Genomic DNA, 16,717 nt, shown 5'->3' with positions numbered 1-16,717 from the left:
TCCACTGCTCCTGCAGCAATGTTGTTACACGGCCAGATACATTCTTGACAGGCAAGCTCTGTTAGGTGTCTGGGTCAGAAATTATTGTCCCATTTTCATCTTTATGTTTTGTTCCATTTGGATGTGAAAATTTCTACCTCTGTGCCTTCATTTCCTTTATGTACATTTCCACTATATATTAGGCATTCATTTGTGTCCTGCCTTTCCCCCTGTCATCACCCCTACTTCTTCTCTACTTCATCTCCTGGTCTGTATGCCTGTAGAACATTTTACTATTTGTTTTAATTTCCTTTGCAAGGCCTAACACAGCTTTACTTCTGGCAAATTTCCCTTTATGCCTACACATCCTAACTTCTAAGATGTAGTTTTCTTTGATTAATCTTTTTTTCCATTCCTTCTAGTCCCTTTGCTTATTCCTAATATCCACTTTGAAGTGGTTATTCACTGAGTTAGGTCTGGACTCCTTCCTTACAGAGTTTTATCCCTTTGTGTACTGGTCCCAAACACTTTTTATACCCTTTGCTTCAATTCCCAGCCTTCCCAACATTCAAAACCTTTTACACTGTCAAAAATCAGGAAGTAAAAGACACAAATGGTCAGTGTGCACCAACTTCCAGCACATTAGGAGCATAAGGCATCCCATCAGGTGCACAGTTGCTAAATTGAGATATTGTTGCTAAATGAGATATTCCAACCAGTTTTCTCTGTGTAGGCATCCAGAACCGAAAGATTGGTGGGAGACCTCTGGCTGCATGCGAAATTCCACTCAACTTATAGCCACAGTAGTGATGCCAAGAGAAGGTTGGAGGATCATTAGTTGAAACTGTTCTCATAGAATAAAAAATTGTTACAGTAGATTAAAAATTAGCATGAAGAAATGAAGTATATACATATATTTTTAAAGTCTCTGTAAGGCAGCCAAAGTGAAAACACATTTCACCAGACCACGAAAAATGAAATGCATGTGTTGATCCTTGTAAGGCTGGAGCTTATTTCCTTGCTAAATTCCAAGTTTTGGTCTCTCTCACTGAGGCAGAAGGGCTGCTCAAGTAAATTCCCAAAATGTCTTGCAACAGCAAAGGGATACTTCTTTCTATTTCTCATTGTACAAATCTGTCCAAGCAGTTAGATAAAATGGGGTAATGCTTCCAGAAAATGTGTTTGTGATTATACTCACTGTTCCTTCCATATGTGTAAAAACTAATTTTTTATTTTTCTGGTGAGAATTTAAGCTGGAGATGCTCCTGGTGACCAGCACACAGCAGCTGCCCTGACAGCCCCAGGGAATGGCTGATGTGATGACCCCAGAGATCGGGAAGCCATCAGCACGGGCCTGGCGCCGGCAGCAGCAGGAGCTCATGTCAGGGGTGAGCAGCTGCTAGGCTGTCCAGCACAGAGGTGTCAAAAAGCAGAGAAAAAAATAATAATAATAATTTCAGCCACAGCTTTATTAAAAAGCCTCTTTTGGAAAGTCAAACCCAATGCTGTCATTTCAAATGGTGTGTTTATTTTGGGAGAATGTACTGATTTTTCAATGGTCTGAGCTGACATAAAAACCTGTGTGAGTTTTTTGTTTGCTTGTTTGTTTTGGGCAATACAGACTTCACTGAAAGCAAAGCACATTTGGGGTGATGCTGGGGACTCAGAGGAAAAAAGTGAGGGACGAGAGGCAAATCAAAATGGTCATGCTACAGTGTTATGCTTTGAACCAAAATTGTTCCTGTTAGAGACGCATCAGGCAGTGAGAAGCAGCAAATGTACAAAGTTAACTGGAAACTCTCTGGAAACGTTAGGTCTTTATGCTGAGACATTTTCTGTCACCACCCAGGGAACCTGGTGACAGGTGTGGAAAGACGGATGCTGCCGTTTGAGAGGGCGAGCACCACAAGGCACTAACACCCCTCACCACCCCCACCATACGTTTTTGGGGTGGCGTCAGCCGTGTGCGAGGGGTCACTTCCCAGCTGTTTGGGCTCATTGAGAGGCTTTCTGCTTTTTCTGCTCCTTTCCCCTGTGTGGGGAGCCGGCAGGGAGCCGGAACCTTGCTGCTGCGGCCTGCGGGCCCGGGCGGAGCGGGGCGGAGGGCGGCGGGCGCTGCACATCGCGGAAGCGGGCCGGGCTCCTGCCGGCGGATCCGGGGGCATGGCCGCGGCCAGCGGCCGGCGGCGCCCGGTGCCGGGGGCCTCTCCCCGGGCCCTCTGAGGGGCTGGGCCGGGGCCGAGGGCCCGGCGGTGAGGCGCCGAGCGGCCCCGGGGCTGGAGGGGAGGGTAAGGGAGGGGTGGGGGGGGTGCGCCGGCTCGGGAGGCCACCATGGCCACCCGGCGCCTGACGGACGCGTTCTTGTTGTTGCGGAACAAGGCGGTGCAGAGCCGGCAGCTGCTGGCCGAGCAAGTGAGTAGTTACGGCTCCTCCAGCCCTCTGAGTTCACGTAGCATGGCTGCTGCGGTGAGTCTCCTCCCTTCATCCTACCGTTCCGTGCTGAGCCGAGCCGGGTCCCCGCTCCCCACACCCCCACCGAGCCCCCGGTGCTGCTCCCCTCCCCTCCCTTCCCCTCCCCTGCCCCAAAAGGCGAATAGAAGAGGCCTGGCTCTGGGCTTAATCCAAATACCTTCACGGCGGTGTTGCCATGAGGTTTTTGTCCATTGCTTTTTTTTTTTTTTCCTGCTGTCTCCCCAGTGGGGAAAGAAAACTGACTTGTTTCACAGAGCAGAGCTCTTCTATCCGCTGCAGTGTGGGCACCGTCCAATGCAGTACTGTAGACTGTCCCTCCTGTTGCTTGACTTTTCCCATAGTTTGTTCCGATGTCTGTTGTTTCCCCAAATGCAAGTAATACCCAAAGTCATCTCCTCTGTGACAGGGGGGTGTCAGTAGGTTCTAGTGTGATCCCTCTGAACAGAAACCTCAGAAAGCTGTTTGTTCTGTGACACTTCATGTGGCTTTGTCTAAGTTTTGAGCTGGTCACACTGGGATGGAAATCTTAAAAGTTAAAGGTTGCTTTGAAAGGTTCAGAATTATTGAAGTAATTCTTTACAAAATAAGTACAAAAAGGTGTTTATAAACAAGCAGTTTCCTTAGAGCAATTTGAAGGGTATTTGAACACTGTTGGTTGCAGTAATGAAACAGCCTGGCAGCTCAGCTTTACTGGCTTTTAAAGCTGGTTCCTCAAACTTACCATCTGTAATAGCCTCCAGTAAATATCTGTTGGCACTCCCATCTTCCCATTAAAGCATTTTTTTAGTAAAAGCAGTGCTTCATGCTGCAAAACTTATTTCAACTGATGAGTTGCCATTGAACATTTCGTTCATTTTTAATTGTATTACACCTGTTTCTATACAAGCTATACATACAGTTGCATTTACAGAGCAGGAAATATGAGTAGTGATATGTATTACGTGTGCTTCATTGGGCATTGCATTTGGTTCTCAGTAATTTTTCTTGCCAATATCATTTTTTTGATCCTTAAAATTTTTGATTCTACATGGAAAGAGATGCTTGAACTTGCCTACAGGCTGCTGAGCAGCGAAACTACTTTTACTCAACAGCGAGTGCAGTAACACTTAGCACTTGTGTAAGATGTTTATTTACAGTCTTTGTTGATACGAACTGAAGCATTTTCTAGGATGCTCATTCAAATATAACCAAAGTGAAGTGTTTGGAAATTGTTAGGGCCTTGTCAAGCAGATGAGTCAGTGGCTCAGCCATGTTCTGGTGGACAGAAGTTTGTAGCAGCTCCCTGCTACAAGCATGGCAAGAAGTGTAAAGGTGGTACTGTGAGCTCTTCACCTTTGTGTTTCCAAGGTGCTTATCACTGTTAGCTAGTTACTTTTTCTTTTGGGTGTTATTTCCAGAGCAGAGTCCCTGTGTACACGGCAATGTTGCTAATTCTGGCGCATAGTGCTTTGACTTAGCTTCATTCATTCTCTAGGCTTCTCCTGAAAAGTCCTGTATTATGAGAGCTGTATGTCAGAAACTGCTGTCTGCCCTGGAAGATGCATTCTCATGCTGACAGTCAACAACTCCTTAAACTCAGATAATCAAAATAGCGTTCTTGACAATATGGTAATATTTCAAGATCTTGGTATAGGATAAAAGAGGCCATTGATTGAAGCCGGCTGCTTTGTTAAACCTCAAGTACTTTGTCCTTGTTTTAGATCTCAGTGCTCACACACAGCCCCTATGCTACAAGGACTGATGAGTTACAAAGGTGCAGATGCTAGTCTTTGGGGGTTTTGGGGATGCACATAAAACTAACGGTGTCTGAAACTAGAGCATAACTGAAGTTCATACATGAATGAGCAGAAACTGTGTGTGCTTTCGCTTTTCGTCAGTTGCTGTCTGTTTTAACCTGTGATAACTGGGATGCTTACCAATAAATGTCCTAATGAAGTCTGTATGTGGATCCTCCAATCAGAGTCAAACCTAAATCACCAGTGGATGTTAAATACTACAGTCAATTACCCTTGCTGTCATGCTTCAGTATATTGCAGATTTTCAATTTGAAATTTTAGTAAGTAGATATTTCACTGTGCAGCTAGTGTGGAAATCAAGCGGGTTCTTAACTTGATCTCTTTGTTAATCAAGCAGCTGAAATACAAAAAAAAAAAAAAAGTTTGTACACCAAGCAAAATGCTTACTCAAATATATCATGATACTGAACTTCTATTGAATAATGTTTTCAGTCAATTTGTTTTGTTCTTTGTAAACAATCATGTTTAATAAATAAAAAGCCTAGGATATCGTCAGTTGAGAAAATACTATATCTGTCCTATGTCTCTTTTTTTTTTCTTTTATTTTTTTGCTGTCTCTAACTGGATGGGGCTGATGGGATCCACAAATTGCTTCAGGAGTTGGATGAGGTATTGTTTTTCACATTTTATTTTGTCATGGTGCATCAAGCATACATAACTGAGCTAACATGCCCCTTTCCTTATTCTGCAAGTTCATTAAATCTCTTGATACAGGATGGGGTGTCTTCATATATAGTAGAAGGATGAGGCTGCATAGAGAAGAGGAGCGTTTTGTGAAATAATGCTATAGTATTTATATGTATTATATATATGTATAAACTAGTCTGACTTATTGTATGCATATGGGACACAGTACTGTGAAACTATTGACAATATTTTATGCTATGCATAAATTATGTAAACTTTGGTCAGGAAACAATGCCAGGGATAAAAAAAAACAACAGGCTTTCAAGAGAGCATTGTTAAGGAAGGAATAAATGTTGGTTTCTAAAAGGGGTGGGGGACTGCAGAGATTTCAAGTCTGATACGGGAAAAGTAGAAATCTGAGAGAACTAGGAGGAGTTTTTGTGTGAAATCTTTCCCTGAGAACAAACAGTGAAGTAATTGGGTATGTCTTAAGAGGTGTCATTTATGTTGACACCTTTTTCTGTCTCCGATAAATGAAGACATCTAATCTCTGGAGTTACAAAGCTTGCTTCAACAGACAACATGAAAAAAAAAAATCTATACTATCCATTTTCCTGCTTTCCCCTCAGAGGAGGAAGATGACTGAGCAGATACGGCCTCAGCACTAAATGTTGTGGCACCAGAGTTACTCAAAATTAAGACTACTATTAATTGCGATTTTAGGTTTCTTTTACTCTTTTTTTTTTTTTTTCTTCACCTTTTCCCCGTCCCCAACACTGCTATGAATCAATGGAAAGCGGTGTGAAAGCTGGCTGGCACCTTGTTTTATTTTACTCTCTGACAGTCCCTGGATCTTTCTGAGAATTATTCCACCCGTTTTCCTGCAAGTTTACTTCTTGGACATGTAAAACATCTTTATTTGGAGATTTTCCAAAATGAGATCGTCAGACTTGTCTGGCCCAATATGAACCATGCTAAACCATTGGTAGGGTTCTGTTGGCTGTGAATCACTTCCTAATATGAATGTACCAGTACAAGAATTACTCGAATTCTTACTGCAATAACATCTCTTCTCCTTGAAAATCTGTTAAGAATTTACCCTAACTTTCATATCCTGTAGGAAGTGGGAGAATATAGATCATTAGTATATGGGAGAGCTCATTAGAAAAATTGGAGCATGATTATACTTGCATCGTGTGCAAACATTTTTGAGGTTTTAATGGGAAGGGAAGGCAGACGAGTATTTATTTTTGTCAAGGATTTGCATCTAGTGTGAGTAAAGTTGATTTGCTGTTTCTTTTTAAGGATATTTCTTGTATCTTTTGTAGCTTGCTGATGATCGTATGGCACTGGTATCAGGAATAAGTCTAGATCCTGAGGCAGCAATTGGAGTAACGAAACGCTTACCTCCCAAATGGGTGGATGGAGCAGATGAAGTAAGTTGAATGGCGAATGCAGTCCTGACTTTTTCTCATGTAGGAGTTTGTTTGTGTTGTCTGCTGCGTTGCCAATGCTGTAACTTTTATGATAGAAGTGGTTTTAGAAGAAAGATTAAAGCAAGCACTTTTTCTAACTTCTGACACCCCTGTTTAGAGAAAATATCAGGTGAGCTGTGATTTATTGTTTTGAAAGATATATTGCAAGTGAAATAAAGGGAGATTGTCTAGGAGCAGAGATGGCAGAGGACTAGATTTGTATCATCAACAGGAGCCCAGTATTGGCACTGTGTATACCTGGGCCATTAGAGTAGTCATGCTGTATCTGAGCACTTAGACTTGAGACTTTGGGGAAGTCCTTAAGCTCTCAGCAAAGCAAAGTTCTTCTCAGATACAAACACAGAAAGGAGGGTACAAAAATTTCAGCACATTCTTTAGTCGTTTTTTGAACCCACTGAGGAATCCAGTTACATAGATTTTCACTTTACTATTTGAAAACAAGAAGCGTTAGTATCTTAGCAGGAGAGGTTTTCCTGCGTGTGTAGCACAGATGAGCTGCAAGTTACAGAAATATTTGGACAAATATGAGGGAATGATCTGGAGGCATCCAATTAAGAGGCTTTTCCAGCATTTGGAGTGTGAAGTTCTTCTTGACTTTCAGAAAATCCTTTTAAAATCTCAAACAGGTCAGCTCATCAGTTTGCATGTTCAGAAAGGTGATCAGTCTCCTTTTTTTTACTAGGACAGTAATCGTCCTTACAGATCTATTGTAGTGTCTAGTTTGAAAGCAAGTAATTTAAGTTAAGCTGTAAAGTTTAGTCTGTAGCATGTTTGACAGAGTTGAAGGTGTAACCTGAATTTTCATTTATGTTTTTGGAAGTTGGTTAAATCTTTCTTACTAAATTATATAATGATAAATATATTTAACTCCGCTTTAATGGAGAATATCTGAAAACAGCCGTCTTCTCTTAGATTAACAAGAGGAGGTTTAAAAATAGCAAACTCATACTCTTGTGTTTTCAGTTACTAAGACAGCTTTTTGTGTCTTTTTTAATGATCTTTGGTCTGCTTTTTGTTAAAGATTTGTTTCATTATTTTTGTGTAGCATTTGTCTGAACCCTTTCCCTGAAATATTAGTCACTTCCCTTTCCTTATTGTTGGGTTTGCTGTTTTAGATTCAGTATGATATTGCCAGGGTTAAACAGAAGATGAAAGAATTAGCCAGTCTTCATGATAAACATCTAAACAGACCAACACTGGATGACAGCAGTGAAGAAGAACGTGCAATAGAAATAACAACCCAAGAGATCACACAGGTACAGACCGCTTTTGTTTCTGAATCAACAATGACATATCTGTAATGCATATCACAATAAGGCAGCAGTTTCTTTGGGATAAAGCATTTCTTCTCTTGTCACTATTAGAGTGAGCCAGAAGTCCTGGGCTCTTATGCTAGGTACTGCACTTACCATCTCAGTGAACTTTTCAATGAGTCAATTGCTTGTTTGCTTTTCTATCTTGGAATGGGATTGGAAGACTTGATTAAATCACGTTTACAGTTACCTCACAGAAATCCACACATGTATTATATGACTTCCAGTCCAAACAGTTATGATGAAGAAAATGCCTTTGATCAGAAGTGCCTCTGTAACTCTATCCTGTTAGATTTAGGTTGTTAATCTATTTTCTGTATTTCCATGCCTTTTTAAACATTGCACTGGGCAATAAGAAATTCATTTTAAAATTCTAGAGGTCAAAAGTGTTAGTCTTTTGAACTTGGCAATGTGATATTTAAAGCACGTGTGTTGCTGTATCTTTTTTTATACTAATGGAATTGTTTTTTCAGTTATTTCACAGGTGTCAGAGAGCAGTCCAGGTCTTGCAGAGCAAGTCACGTAGTTGTACAGAACAAGAAGCACGTGTTCTCAGGAATGTAGTGTCTTCCCTAGCACAGTCCCTTCAGGACCTATCCACCAACTTCAGGCATGCACAGTCTGACTATCTCAAACGTAAGCATAAGAGATACAGTAATGCATGGGTACTTTCTGTGCAAAGCACTAATTAAGGTGTACTTACTTTCTTGTTGGGGAAGGTACAGAAAAGTTTGGTTAGTGATGGTTAACAGGACCACCAGGATTATATTAGATTGGGAGTTTATGATATATTAAACTTTACAAGATGGTCTGTGATAAATTAAAATTGTGCATCAGTAAACAGATTAAGAATGGAATATCCTATTTAAAGTCTAACATTGTGTTCAATTCTATTTTTGGCAAAGTAAAGTAAGCTGATTTATTAAAAAAAAAAATAATAAAAATCTTCTTCAGATGTAATACTTCAATTCCTTCCTGCCCTGGAAGTGTAGGTGGAACTGAGGATCACAATTTAGAAGAGGGATGTTCCTGAGAGAATCTGTTAGAAAACAGCCCAGTGATCACACTTTAAGGCTCTTAGCTTACTCAAAATCTTTTTAACTTCATGGAATGAAATGACTTAAAACTACTGGCTTAATCAGTGTTTTGTAAGTGTGCTAGAATTTGTTATGCTTTGTTAAATAGTCAGCCTATGTGACAATTTGAATTTAGACGTTCCTTGTCATTTATCAGGTAGATTTTAGATAGATCCCATATTTATCATGTTTCCTCCAAAAGCAGCTGGAAAATACTCTCCTTCCTGCACACACTTTTCAAAAGTGCTAGGAAATCTGAATGACATCAGTGTGTGTAAACAATGTGCTGCAACACAGTTTGTCTTTCACAGGCATGAAGAATAGAGAGGAAAGATCCAAACACTTCTTTGACACCTCAGTTCCACTGATGGATGATGGAGAGGATGATACGCTTTATGACAGAGTAAGTTAAGATATTATCATACAAATTCAGTACAAAAAAACTTCTTAATTTACTTTTAGTATGAAAATGTCAAAATGGTACACTCTGAGTACCAAACTACATGGAAATTCTGTTTCTGCAGATTTGTGATGCATTTTCCTAATGAGTATTGCTCTTGATGTTAGACAAGTGTGCCATCAGCCTCAGTGTTGCAGTGTGAGGGAACTCAGTGCAGCTACTGAATGCTCCTTGTATGACTGACAGGGCCTAGAAGGTCTGTAAATACAGTGCAGTCCTTTGTCACCCTACCTTTTTGCCATACACGAGTAATTATTAGAGAATTGTGTCGGTGTGATGCTGAGTTTTGGTGGAAGGTGGCACTCTGTAAAGTGAATTTAAAGCTTAACTGAAGATTTTCAGTATTACAAATTGTTGCAAGTAACAGAGTAAGGATTTGTTTCTGTGCACTTATGTTGAACGGTAGTATCAGGCACCCTCAGTTTTATTTTGTTGTGGAGTTTGAGTATACTGCATTTCTAAGCAATGTTGGAATTTGTTCTGTCATGTCCCATCCAATAGTGCAGCAAAATACTCATATCTGTAATGCGTGCTTTTCAACTGAAAAATTATGGAGAAAGGCAACACTTATCTAGCTAATCTAGTGTATAAGAGGCTTTTCACATGGTCTCTAAATAAGAGTGATGAGGACACAGAAGAGGAGGATAGTGTGCAGTTGTAAATGGCCTTGGGAGACAAACAGCAATATCTTTTATAATGTAAAAGAAAAAAAAAAATCAGAATTGCTGCATGTCTTTAAATGTGTTAATGGTCATTGACATTCTGGGACTTCATGTAATGCTGATCAATCAGTAGATGTGCCGTAACTACAGGACACCTACCTGTGTTTTGTAGATCAATAAAATACATTGTTTTAGGACAGATCTTATTTTAAAACAAGTTGTTTGTGTGATTAGGCAGGATGCAAGACTTAAATTTTCTATGCTAAGACTATTAGCAGACCTAAAACGGTTTATGAATACAGTAAGATTTTTCTTGAATAGTTGTCTATCACTGAAATACCAAAAGGAGCGTTGCGTTATTGAGTCATGTAATTGCTGTAATTTTTTCTAGAGTTTTCACTCTAGAACACCTAAAAACCACGAATCTTTTATTTCAACAGGGTTTTACAGATGACCAGCTAGCATTGGTGGAGCAGAACACGTTACTGGTGGAAGAGCGGGAAAGAGAAATCCGTCAGATTGTACAGTCAATCTCCGATCTCAATGAAATATTTAGGGACCTGGGAGCAATGATAGTAGAACAGGTACCTCAACACCACAATGTTAGCAAGAGATGGGTGATTCCATGCAGCGCTAAGGTTTCTAGACTCTTCCTTTGTAATATCATGTTTTCATGTACTCCAAACACATTAATTCAGGCGAAGTTTCTTCTGCTTGAAATGTGTAAGAAGTTGAATTAATGAGGAAAAAGTAATAACTCATCTGTTCATTCTACATGTGTTCTATTAGTTACAGAGTTCTGTTAGTTATTTCTTCCAGAAATTCAGCTTAGGTTAAATATGTCACTCAAAAGTACCTGAGCGAGGATTATGGCAATTACAGGTTGTGATGTGAGATTGTGACAGAGCGGTTCAGTTAGGCATTAAGCAAGGAGGTCCTCTAGAGAAGTCCCAACTAGGTCTTCTAATGAACTATGTAAACTATGAATGTTTCAGGCTGCTTGCTGTGAGCATTATTACCCTGCCGCTCACAATGATTTTTTTTTTTTTTGTCCATGAAGTTTGTTTAGGTTTAACTTGGTGCTCATTCTCTCCCTCCATTTCATTTAGGGAACAGTTCTAGATAGAATTGACTACAACGTTGAACAGTCATGTATCAAAACTGAAGAGGGTTTAAAACAGCTACATAAGGTAAGCTGACAGAATATTTAAGCTGTTTTGCATATCTAATTATCTTTCATTAAATAGCCATTATGTTATTCGGTCACTTTTCATTTATACGTAATCCCTGACAGAGGTGATTGCTGTACAGTACGATATGCCCTACTGTACTGCAGTAGGAACTTTCCATGTAACTTCTGTTAACATCATGCTTATTAATGTCAAATAGTTTTCTGGGCATCCAGGCAGTGTGCTTTAGTCTTTATGTTGCTGACCTGGTGGAATGTATCTACAACTTCTTCTCACTGCACTGTTCTGAGAGCTTAGCACTTCTGAAAGGGGACTAGATATTGGGTACCTTGCTATTAGGTTTCAGTCACTCAGTTAATGTATTAAAGTTTGAAAATGTTATCTCAATAGCATGAGCAGCAAGAAGAAAAAATGTTTTCTTTTACCATGTGACATTTGTTAGAAGTTAAGTGCAGCCTTTTGCTTTTAAATGTTTACTATGAACATCTGAAAAGTTTCAGTTGGCAGAAGAACACAGATTTCTGTGGTTGTTTTCCTGGCTTTTTTGTTTTGTTCTGATTTTAAGCTAAGTTCTGACTTGTCAGCTCAGTCCAGTCATCCCATTACTGGAAAAATTAGAATGGGAGATTTATGTAAAAACTTCTAAGTAGAACAGTTTGTGTTGGAAATGCGGACATCTTACTGCTACACATTCAACTTTATATTGTGGCAGACTTGTAAAATATACACAGGAAAAACTGTCACTTGAGGAAAAGCAAAATAAATTAGTTCTACGTTTATTCTTTTTATATGTAAAAAGTAAAATGAGGGTTGCTAAAGTAAGGCATTGACGATTGGCAAACAAGGCTTAAAGTAATTGCAAGCAATTTGCACAAACTGAACTGGAAGTAAATGAATCAGGTGAAATCAATGCTATTTCTTATCTGGTGGTAGTTAATGAATTGTCAGCAAACCCGTGCTTGGAATGCTGATGAGACAATGGATTTCTGATGCAATATATATACTGGAGATCAGGTGTTTTCAGTACAGCATAAAAATTTTTTCACCTATCAAGGAAAACATACATGTCTGAATAGTAATATAAAATACAGATACCCTGCTGTTTTTAGTACTGTTGTTAACCCTATTCCGATTTAATAAATGTCAGTTTTCTGTTTTAATTGGCATAATTACTGTAAACTACCTAGATAGCACTTTCATAGAAAAGTGCTTTTCTATTTTTATATTTATATATTTATATTTTCTAGTGCTGAATTAATGAATTAATTTCATTAATTCATTCCAGAAGTCTGGTGTTATGAATCACTAATTACTAATTTCTGCTTCAACTGGAAAACGGGGATCAGTAGTGATACTTTGTCAGGCTTTGTGATACTTAAAGCCCGATTAAGTAAAATAACTGCAGTGATTGTGTATTACATAGTTTCAAGTCAAAAATTCCACCTTATAAGATCTGATGAAAATATTTTTTTTACAAGGGCTATAAAGGAAAAGAATTAATATCTTTTCCCTTTAAAATTATAAAGGTTTATTAATTAAAAAGGAATTAAATGCAAGTTTTGTTTTGTTTAGTTTCTATTAGGAGACTTTCATTTGACTTTTGGAGAGTTTTCTCCACGTTTTAATTCCCTTGGGAAAAAGAGGAAAGGGATGAGAAAAGGTGGTTAGAAGAAAGAAGGAATGAAGCAGAAAACTGAGAACCAAAACAAAATGAAAGCTTTCAGTTCTAATTGAAATTAAATGAAAATGCACAGCTGAATCAGGTACAACCAAAATGCCTATTAAAATGAAGTATTGTGAATTTTAATGTCCTCCAGCTATAATATAGAAATGCTCTGTTGGCAAAATGACTTAAAACATCTTGCCAATTTTTACTGTTCAGACTTTTGCATACCTTGTTGCTTGATTTTTGTTTCCACAGTCCTCATAGCTAAGAGTTCTTGCAAATTATATCATTCTTCTGTATAGCTCACATGTCCTGTGGAGGCATAGGACCTTCTCGAGGACTGCTGAGAAGAATTCACAGTAAGGTTGCATAACCAACATGAGGATGCGTTCTTTATAGTCTCTTATTTAATATGGATAAATGTGACTTCAGTGTATGTTTGTTTTCACTCAAGTCTTTGGACTAGAGTTATTTTGTGGGAGTTGCTTGCAATATACTGTATATGAAAAGTCAAATTACCAAAGAAAATGAGGTACACGTACTTAATTATATTAAACAAGAGTCCATACTTAGAGCTTTGCAGAAATCTAAGTATTAACTCTTTCTTTTCTGTTTCTATAGGCAGAGCAATATCAAAAGAAGAATCGGAAGATGCTTGTTATTTTAATTTTGTTTGTTATAGTAATTGTCCTTATTGTTGTTCTTATTGGTGTAAAGTCACACTAGGTTTCACTTAATTTTCTTATTTTTGGAGTTTATGTGAACTTTTTTCCCCAATGTGAATGGATGGATCTGCACTCCAGAAAGCTGCCTTTGAATGTATAAGCCCTTGTGGTACAAAGTCTGTGCAATGTTTCTGTAGAATTCTTCAGAGTACAAGTTTGGCAACTGGTGAAGTGTTTGTTTAAAAAAAAAAAAAAAAAGTCCGGAAATTTGATGGTTCCAAATGGATAATTTGGTTCTTTGTCCAGGGGTATTTGGAAACACGTTACTTAAATACTTACAAAATTGAAGTTTACCAGTGAGTACAGTAATTCCTTTGTTACTGTGAACAATAATGCATTGTCTTCTGTATTATGTTGCAATTGTTATAGGCTTCAAATTTAAACCGTGTTACCGAGTCATGGGACTAGATAACAGAAATTGATCTAGATGTAAAATATGTTGAGGCACAAAAATGTTTGACTTAATTTCTTTTCTTCCAGACTCAGACTCCAAGGAATTAGGTGAAAAAGAAAGCGTTTAACAACCAGAACCTGATCCAATCCCTCTGATCTTAATTTAGATATTGCATCATCACTAAGAATCAGAAAGCTATATAATCTTGTAAATAATATGATTTAATTACTGGCATAATTTAACACAATTACTTTTTTTTTTTTTCTGAGCTTGAGTAATCATGGGAATGTTTTCCCTCACTATAGAATGATCATTGTATATACATGTACATTTTTTTTTAAAGTACAACCATTACACTAAAGATGTGATGAAGTTAAAACTAAAAAGTAGAGATTCTTCATTTGGCTTTCTACACAATCTGGCCTGCTATAGTGGTCTTGGATGTTTCATACTTTAGTTGTTGTGTAAGATGTTTATTTTACAGTGCATCTGTCCAAATGTTAGTTTTTTATATAAAAGTGATTTCACTACAGTATACATTACATCCATTTTCCCCTGACAGAAGATTATTTTTTTCAAATGCCTGCCTAGAAAAGGACGTGTTTATGGTCTTTTATTGACCATGATAGATGTCATACAAGTGACATGTACTAGGCCTTCAGTAGAGAATTTTCCTTTTTTCCACTATTTTTTTTTTGCAGTGGAAAACTTTTGCTGTAGGCCATAAAAGCAAAATTAGAGAAACATCTAAGTAATAGAGTATTCATGTTTTAATTCAGGCCTGAAGTGGTGTGCAATTGTAAAGGCCTTGCCTTAATATTTTTAATATGGCTTTTCTGTATGTACTTTTCCCCAAAGAGACTGTAACTTATATTTCCTTCATTTCTGACTGATGCCGTGCTCCCCGTAAAGCTGCATAGATGTTCTGCTCAAATCCCCTGAAGTGCAGTTTAATAATATTACGATTTTAATGTTGCACATGTGAGACAGGATTCCTCTACCTGCACTGAACTTGTCTCTGCCATGTACTAAGGAGGACCTAAGATGTGGGTTTACACTGACTCGGTGCAGGAATGAGCCTGAAAGAAAAGACTAGAAAGAAATGAAAGCTGTGGCTTTTGGGCTTATTGTGAAAAGCTTTGTACCACTCCTGTTACCTCTAGACAAAGGGGATGTTGAACTTCCAAAACCGCCAGTTCAAGCCCTTGGTTAAATTCATAAAATAAATCCGTAAAAGAAAGAATGATGCTTTTAGGTGGGCGTGCAGTTCCCCTGTTCTGGTAACAGATCTTTTCAATGATCGTGAGTAAAACTACTGTCTCCCTAGTGTGCTGTCTACATCAGTTGGTGTGAAGCAGCATATTGCTATAATTTAATATACTGTATTTGCAACTTTCTAACATGAGATCGTGTTATTTATTTCTGTCTTGACTGGTGCTTTTGACATTTTATCATGGCTAATGAATTCAGAGAAGTAATAAAACACTTCCAACCTTATTGGTCAATTACTCTTTTTTTTTTTAAATAGCATAAACTGAAGCAAATATTTGTGATGTTAATGTCTCATAATTTTTTTTGAAATTAAATAAAAGCAGCAGTGACAAGAAATACCTGTTTTTTTTTAAACTTTATGTAGCACTATGTAATTTATATTGTCAAAACAGTGATTTTTTTTTCTCCTGTAGTTGCCATTAAAATGCCAGTGATATTTTAACTCCACTAAGGTAAATGGCTATGTATTTCCTATACAAATTCTGTGAAAGGAAACACACTTTCTTAATATGCACTGCACAAGAGGTTGAACTCTGATGCGAATTGTCCTGTGTAACTTGAGCTAGAATTTGAGGCTGAATATTAAAAAAAAAAAAAAGGCAAAACAAGCTTCTAGACTTCTGAATCACTTTGGATGTCTAATTGATTACAATTCAGTCTAAACTATTGATTAACTAAACCATAAACCCTTATGCAATGCTTTGGAAGAGTATCTTTCTATGGAGTGTTACAGAAGGGGTAGCCTCAGTGCCCAAAAAAGTCACCGCATATGAGGAGAATCGTGGCTTCAATAGTGGCTGCTACCTACTCAGGTGTTACAGGAGCAAAAGCTGCCTGAACCAAGTGACTGCTTCTGTCCAGCCCTGTAATCACCTCTGCGTGCATCACAGGGTTCTGCGGACTGTGGCCTCTTCATGGTTGCTGGATTCTTCTCAGCTTGTACTGAGCCTCTGCCTGACTGCTTACCGAACGCCACGGGGAACTGCACGATGTTGCTAGAGCATCTCCCAAGAATCTGTGGTTCCCCACTTGGTCTGAATGACTTATAAAGCTGTTTGCTTGTACAGACTTTCTCCATTAAAATGTATGCAAGCATACAACAAGAAGCTGCTATTCCTTATTAGTAGAAGTTAATTCTAGTGATATCTGAAAACGACAGTATTACAAGCACTGCAACAGTAAATTAATATCTATTGCGAGTGTTCTACAGAAACTCTGAAAAGTAAAATGGAAGAATTTTTCTTTTAAGAAACATTACATATAAGCTTAATTAAAACAAGGAATCTATTATGCTTTTGCATATTAATTATGGTGGAATATGTAATATTGAGTGGCTGAATTCCATTAATACTTGCAACTTCTAGAGGATTAACAATTGGAGTGGCCATGGAAGATTGGGCCATGCTGCAACTTCCATTGAGGCTCACATGAGTAGAAATGTTTGCAACTACTATTAGTGGAAAATAAGTACAGTTTCTGTATCATAGAACTGACTTTTCCAGTCATTCTGTTGCTTTGATTAGGACACCCCTCTGCTGTCCCTAACTTAATGATGGAAGGTTCTAGATTTAGATGAGCGTTTCCTACTG

General features: G+C 38.3%; 1 protein-coding gene across 6 annotated transcripts; it reads left to right on the top strand.

Annotated features, from left to right (window-relative positions):
• Positions 1 to 2,266: 2,266 nt before the first annotated feature.
• On the top strand, positions 2,267 to 15,353 carry STX16 (syntaxin 16). Of its 6 annotated transcripts, none has more exons than XM_084538264.1 (9): positions 2,268 to 2,445; positions 4,845 to 4,856; positions 6,203 to 6,310; positions 7,486 to 7,626; positions 8,157 to 8,319; positions 9,071 to 9,162; positions 10,322 to 10,465; positions 10,991 to 11,071; positions 12,644 to 12,748. In XM_084538264.1, the coding sequence occupies exons 1-9, from the start codon at positions 2,311 to 2,313 to the stop codon at positions 12,737 to 12,739; spliced, it is 972 nt and encodes a 323-aa protein (XP_084394390.1). In that variant the 5' UTR covers positions 2,268 to 2,310; the 3' UTR covers positions 12,740 to 12,748. The 6 variants fall into 6 exon arrangements, with proteins under 6 accessions (XP_084394394.1, XP_084394390.1, XP_084394393.1 ...); XM_084538263.1 differs by lacking the exon at positions 12,644 to 12,748 and adding an exon at positions 13,359 to 15,353 and having other exon boundaries at positions 2,273 to 2,445; XM_084538266.1 differs by lacking the exon at positions 12,644 to 12,748 and adding an exon at positions 13,359 to 15,353 and having other exon boundaries at positions 2,287 to 2,392; positions 4,813 to 4,856.
• Positions 15,354 to 16,717: the final 1,364 nt, after the last annotated feature.

This window comes from Aythya ferina (genome assembly GCF_964211825.1).
Source record: "Aythya ferina genome assembly, chromosome: 16".
Lineage (NCBI taxonomy): Eukaryota > Metazoa > Chordata > Aves > Anseriformes > Anatidae > Aythya > Aythya ferina.
Note: the sequence above shows the minus strand (reverse complement) of the source record. Positions and strands in the feature narration are given on the sequence as shown.

What these genes read in the sequence shown, in the direction of transcription:
- STX16 (XM_084538263.1), top strand. Translation starts at nt 2,311, where the DNA reads ATGGCCACCCGGCGCCTGACGGACGCGTTCTTGTTGTTGCGGAACAAG. An exon ending in GGGTGGATGGAGCAGATGAA is followed by an intron (nt 6,311 to 7,485) that starts GTAAGTTGAATG and finishes TTGCTGTTTTAG; the next exon opens with ATTCAGTATGATATTGCCAG. An exon ending in GTTTAAAACAGCTACATAAG is followed by an intron (nt 11,072 to 13,358) that starts GTAAGCTGACAG and finishes CTGTTTCTATAG; the next exon opens with GCAGAGCAATATCAAAAGAA.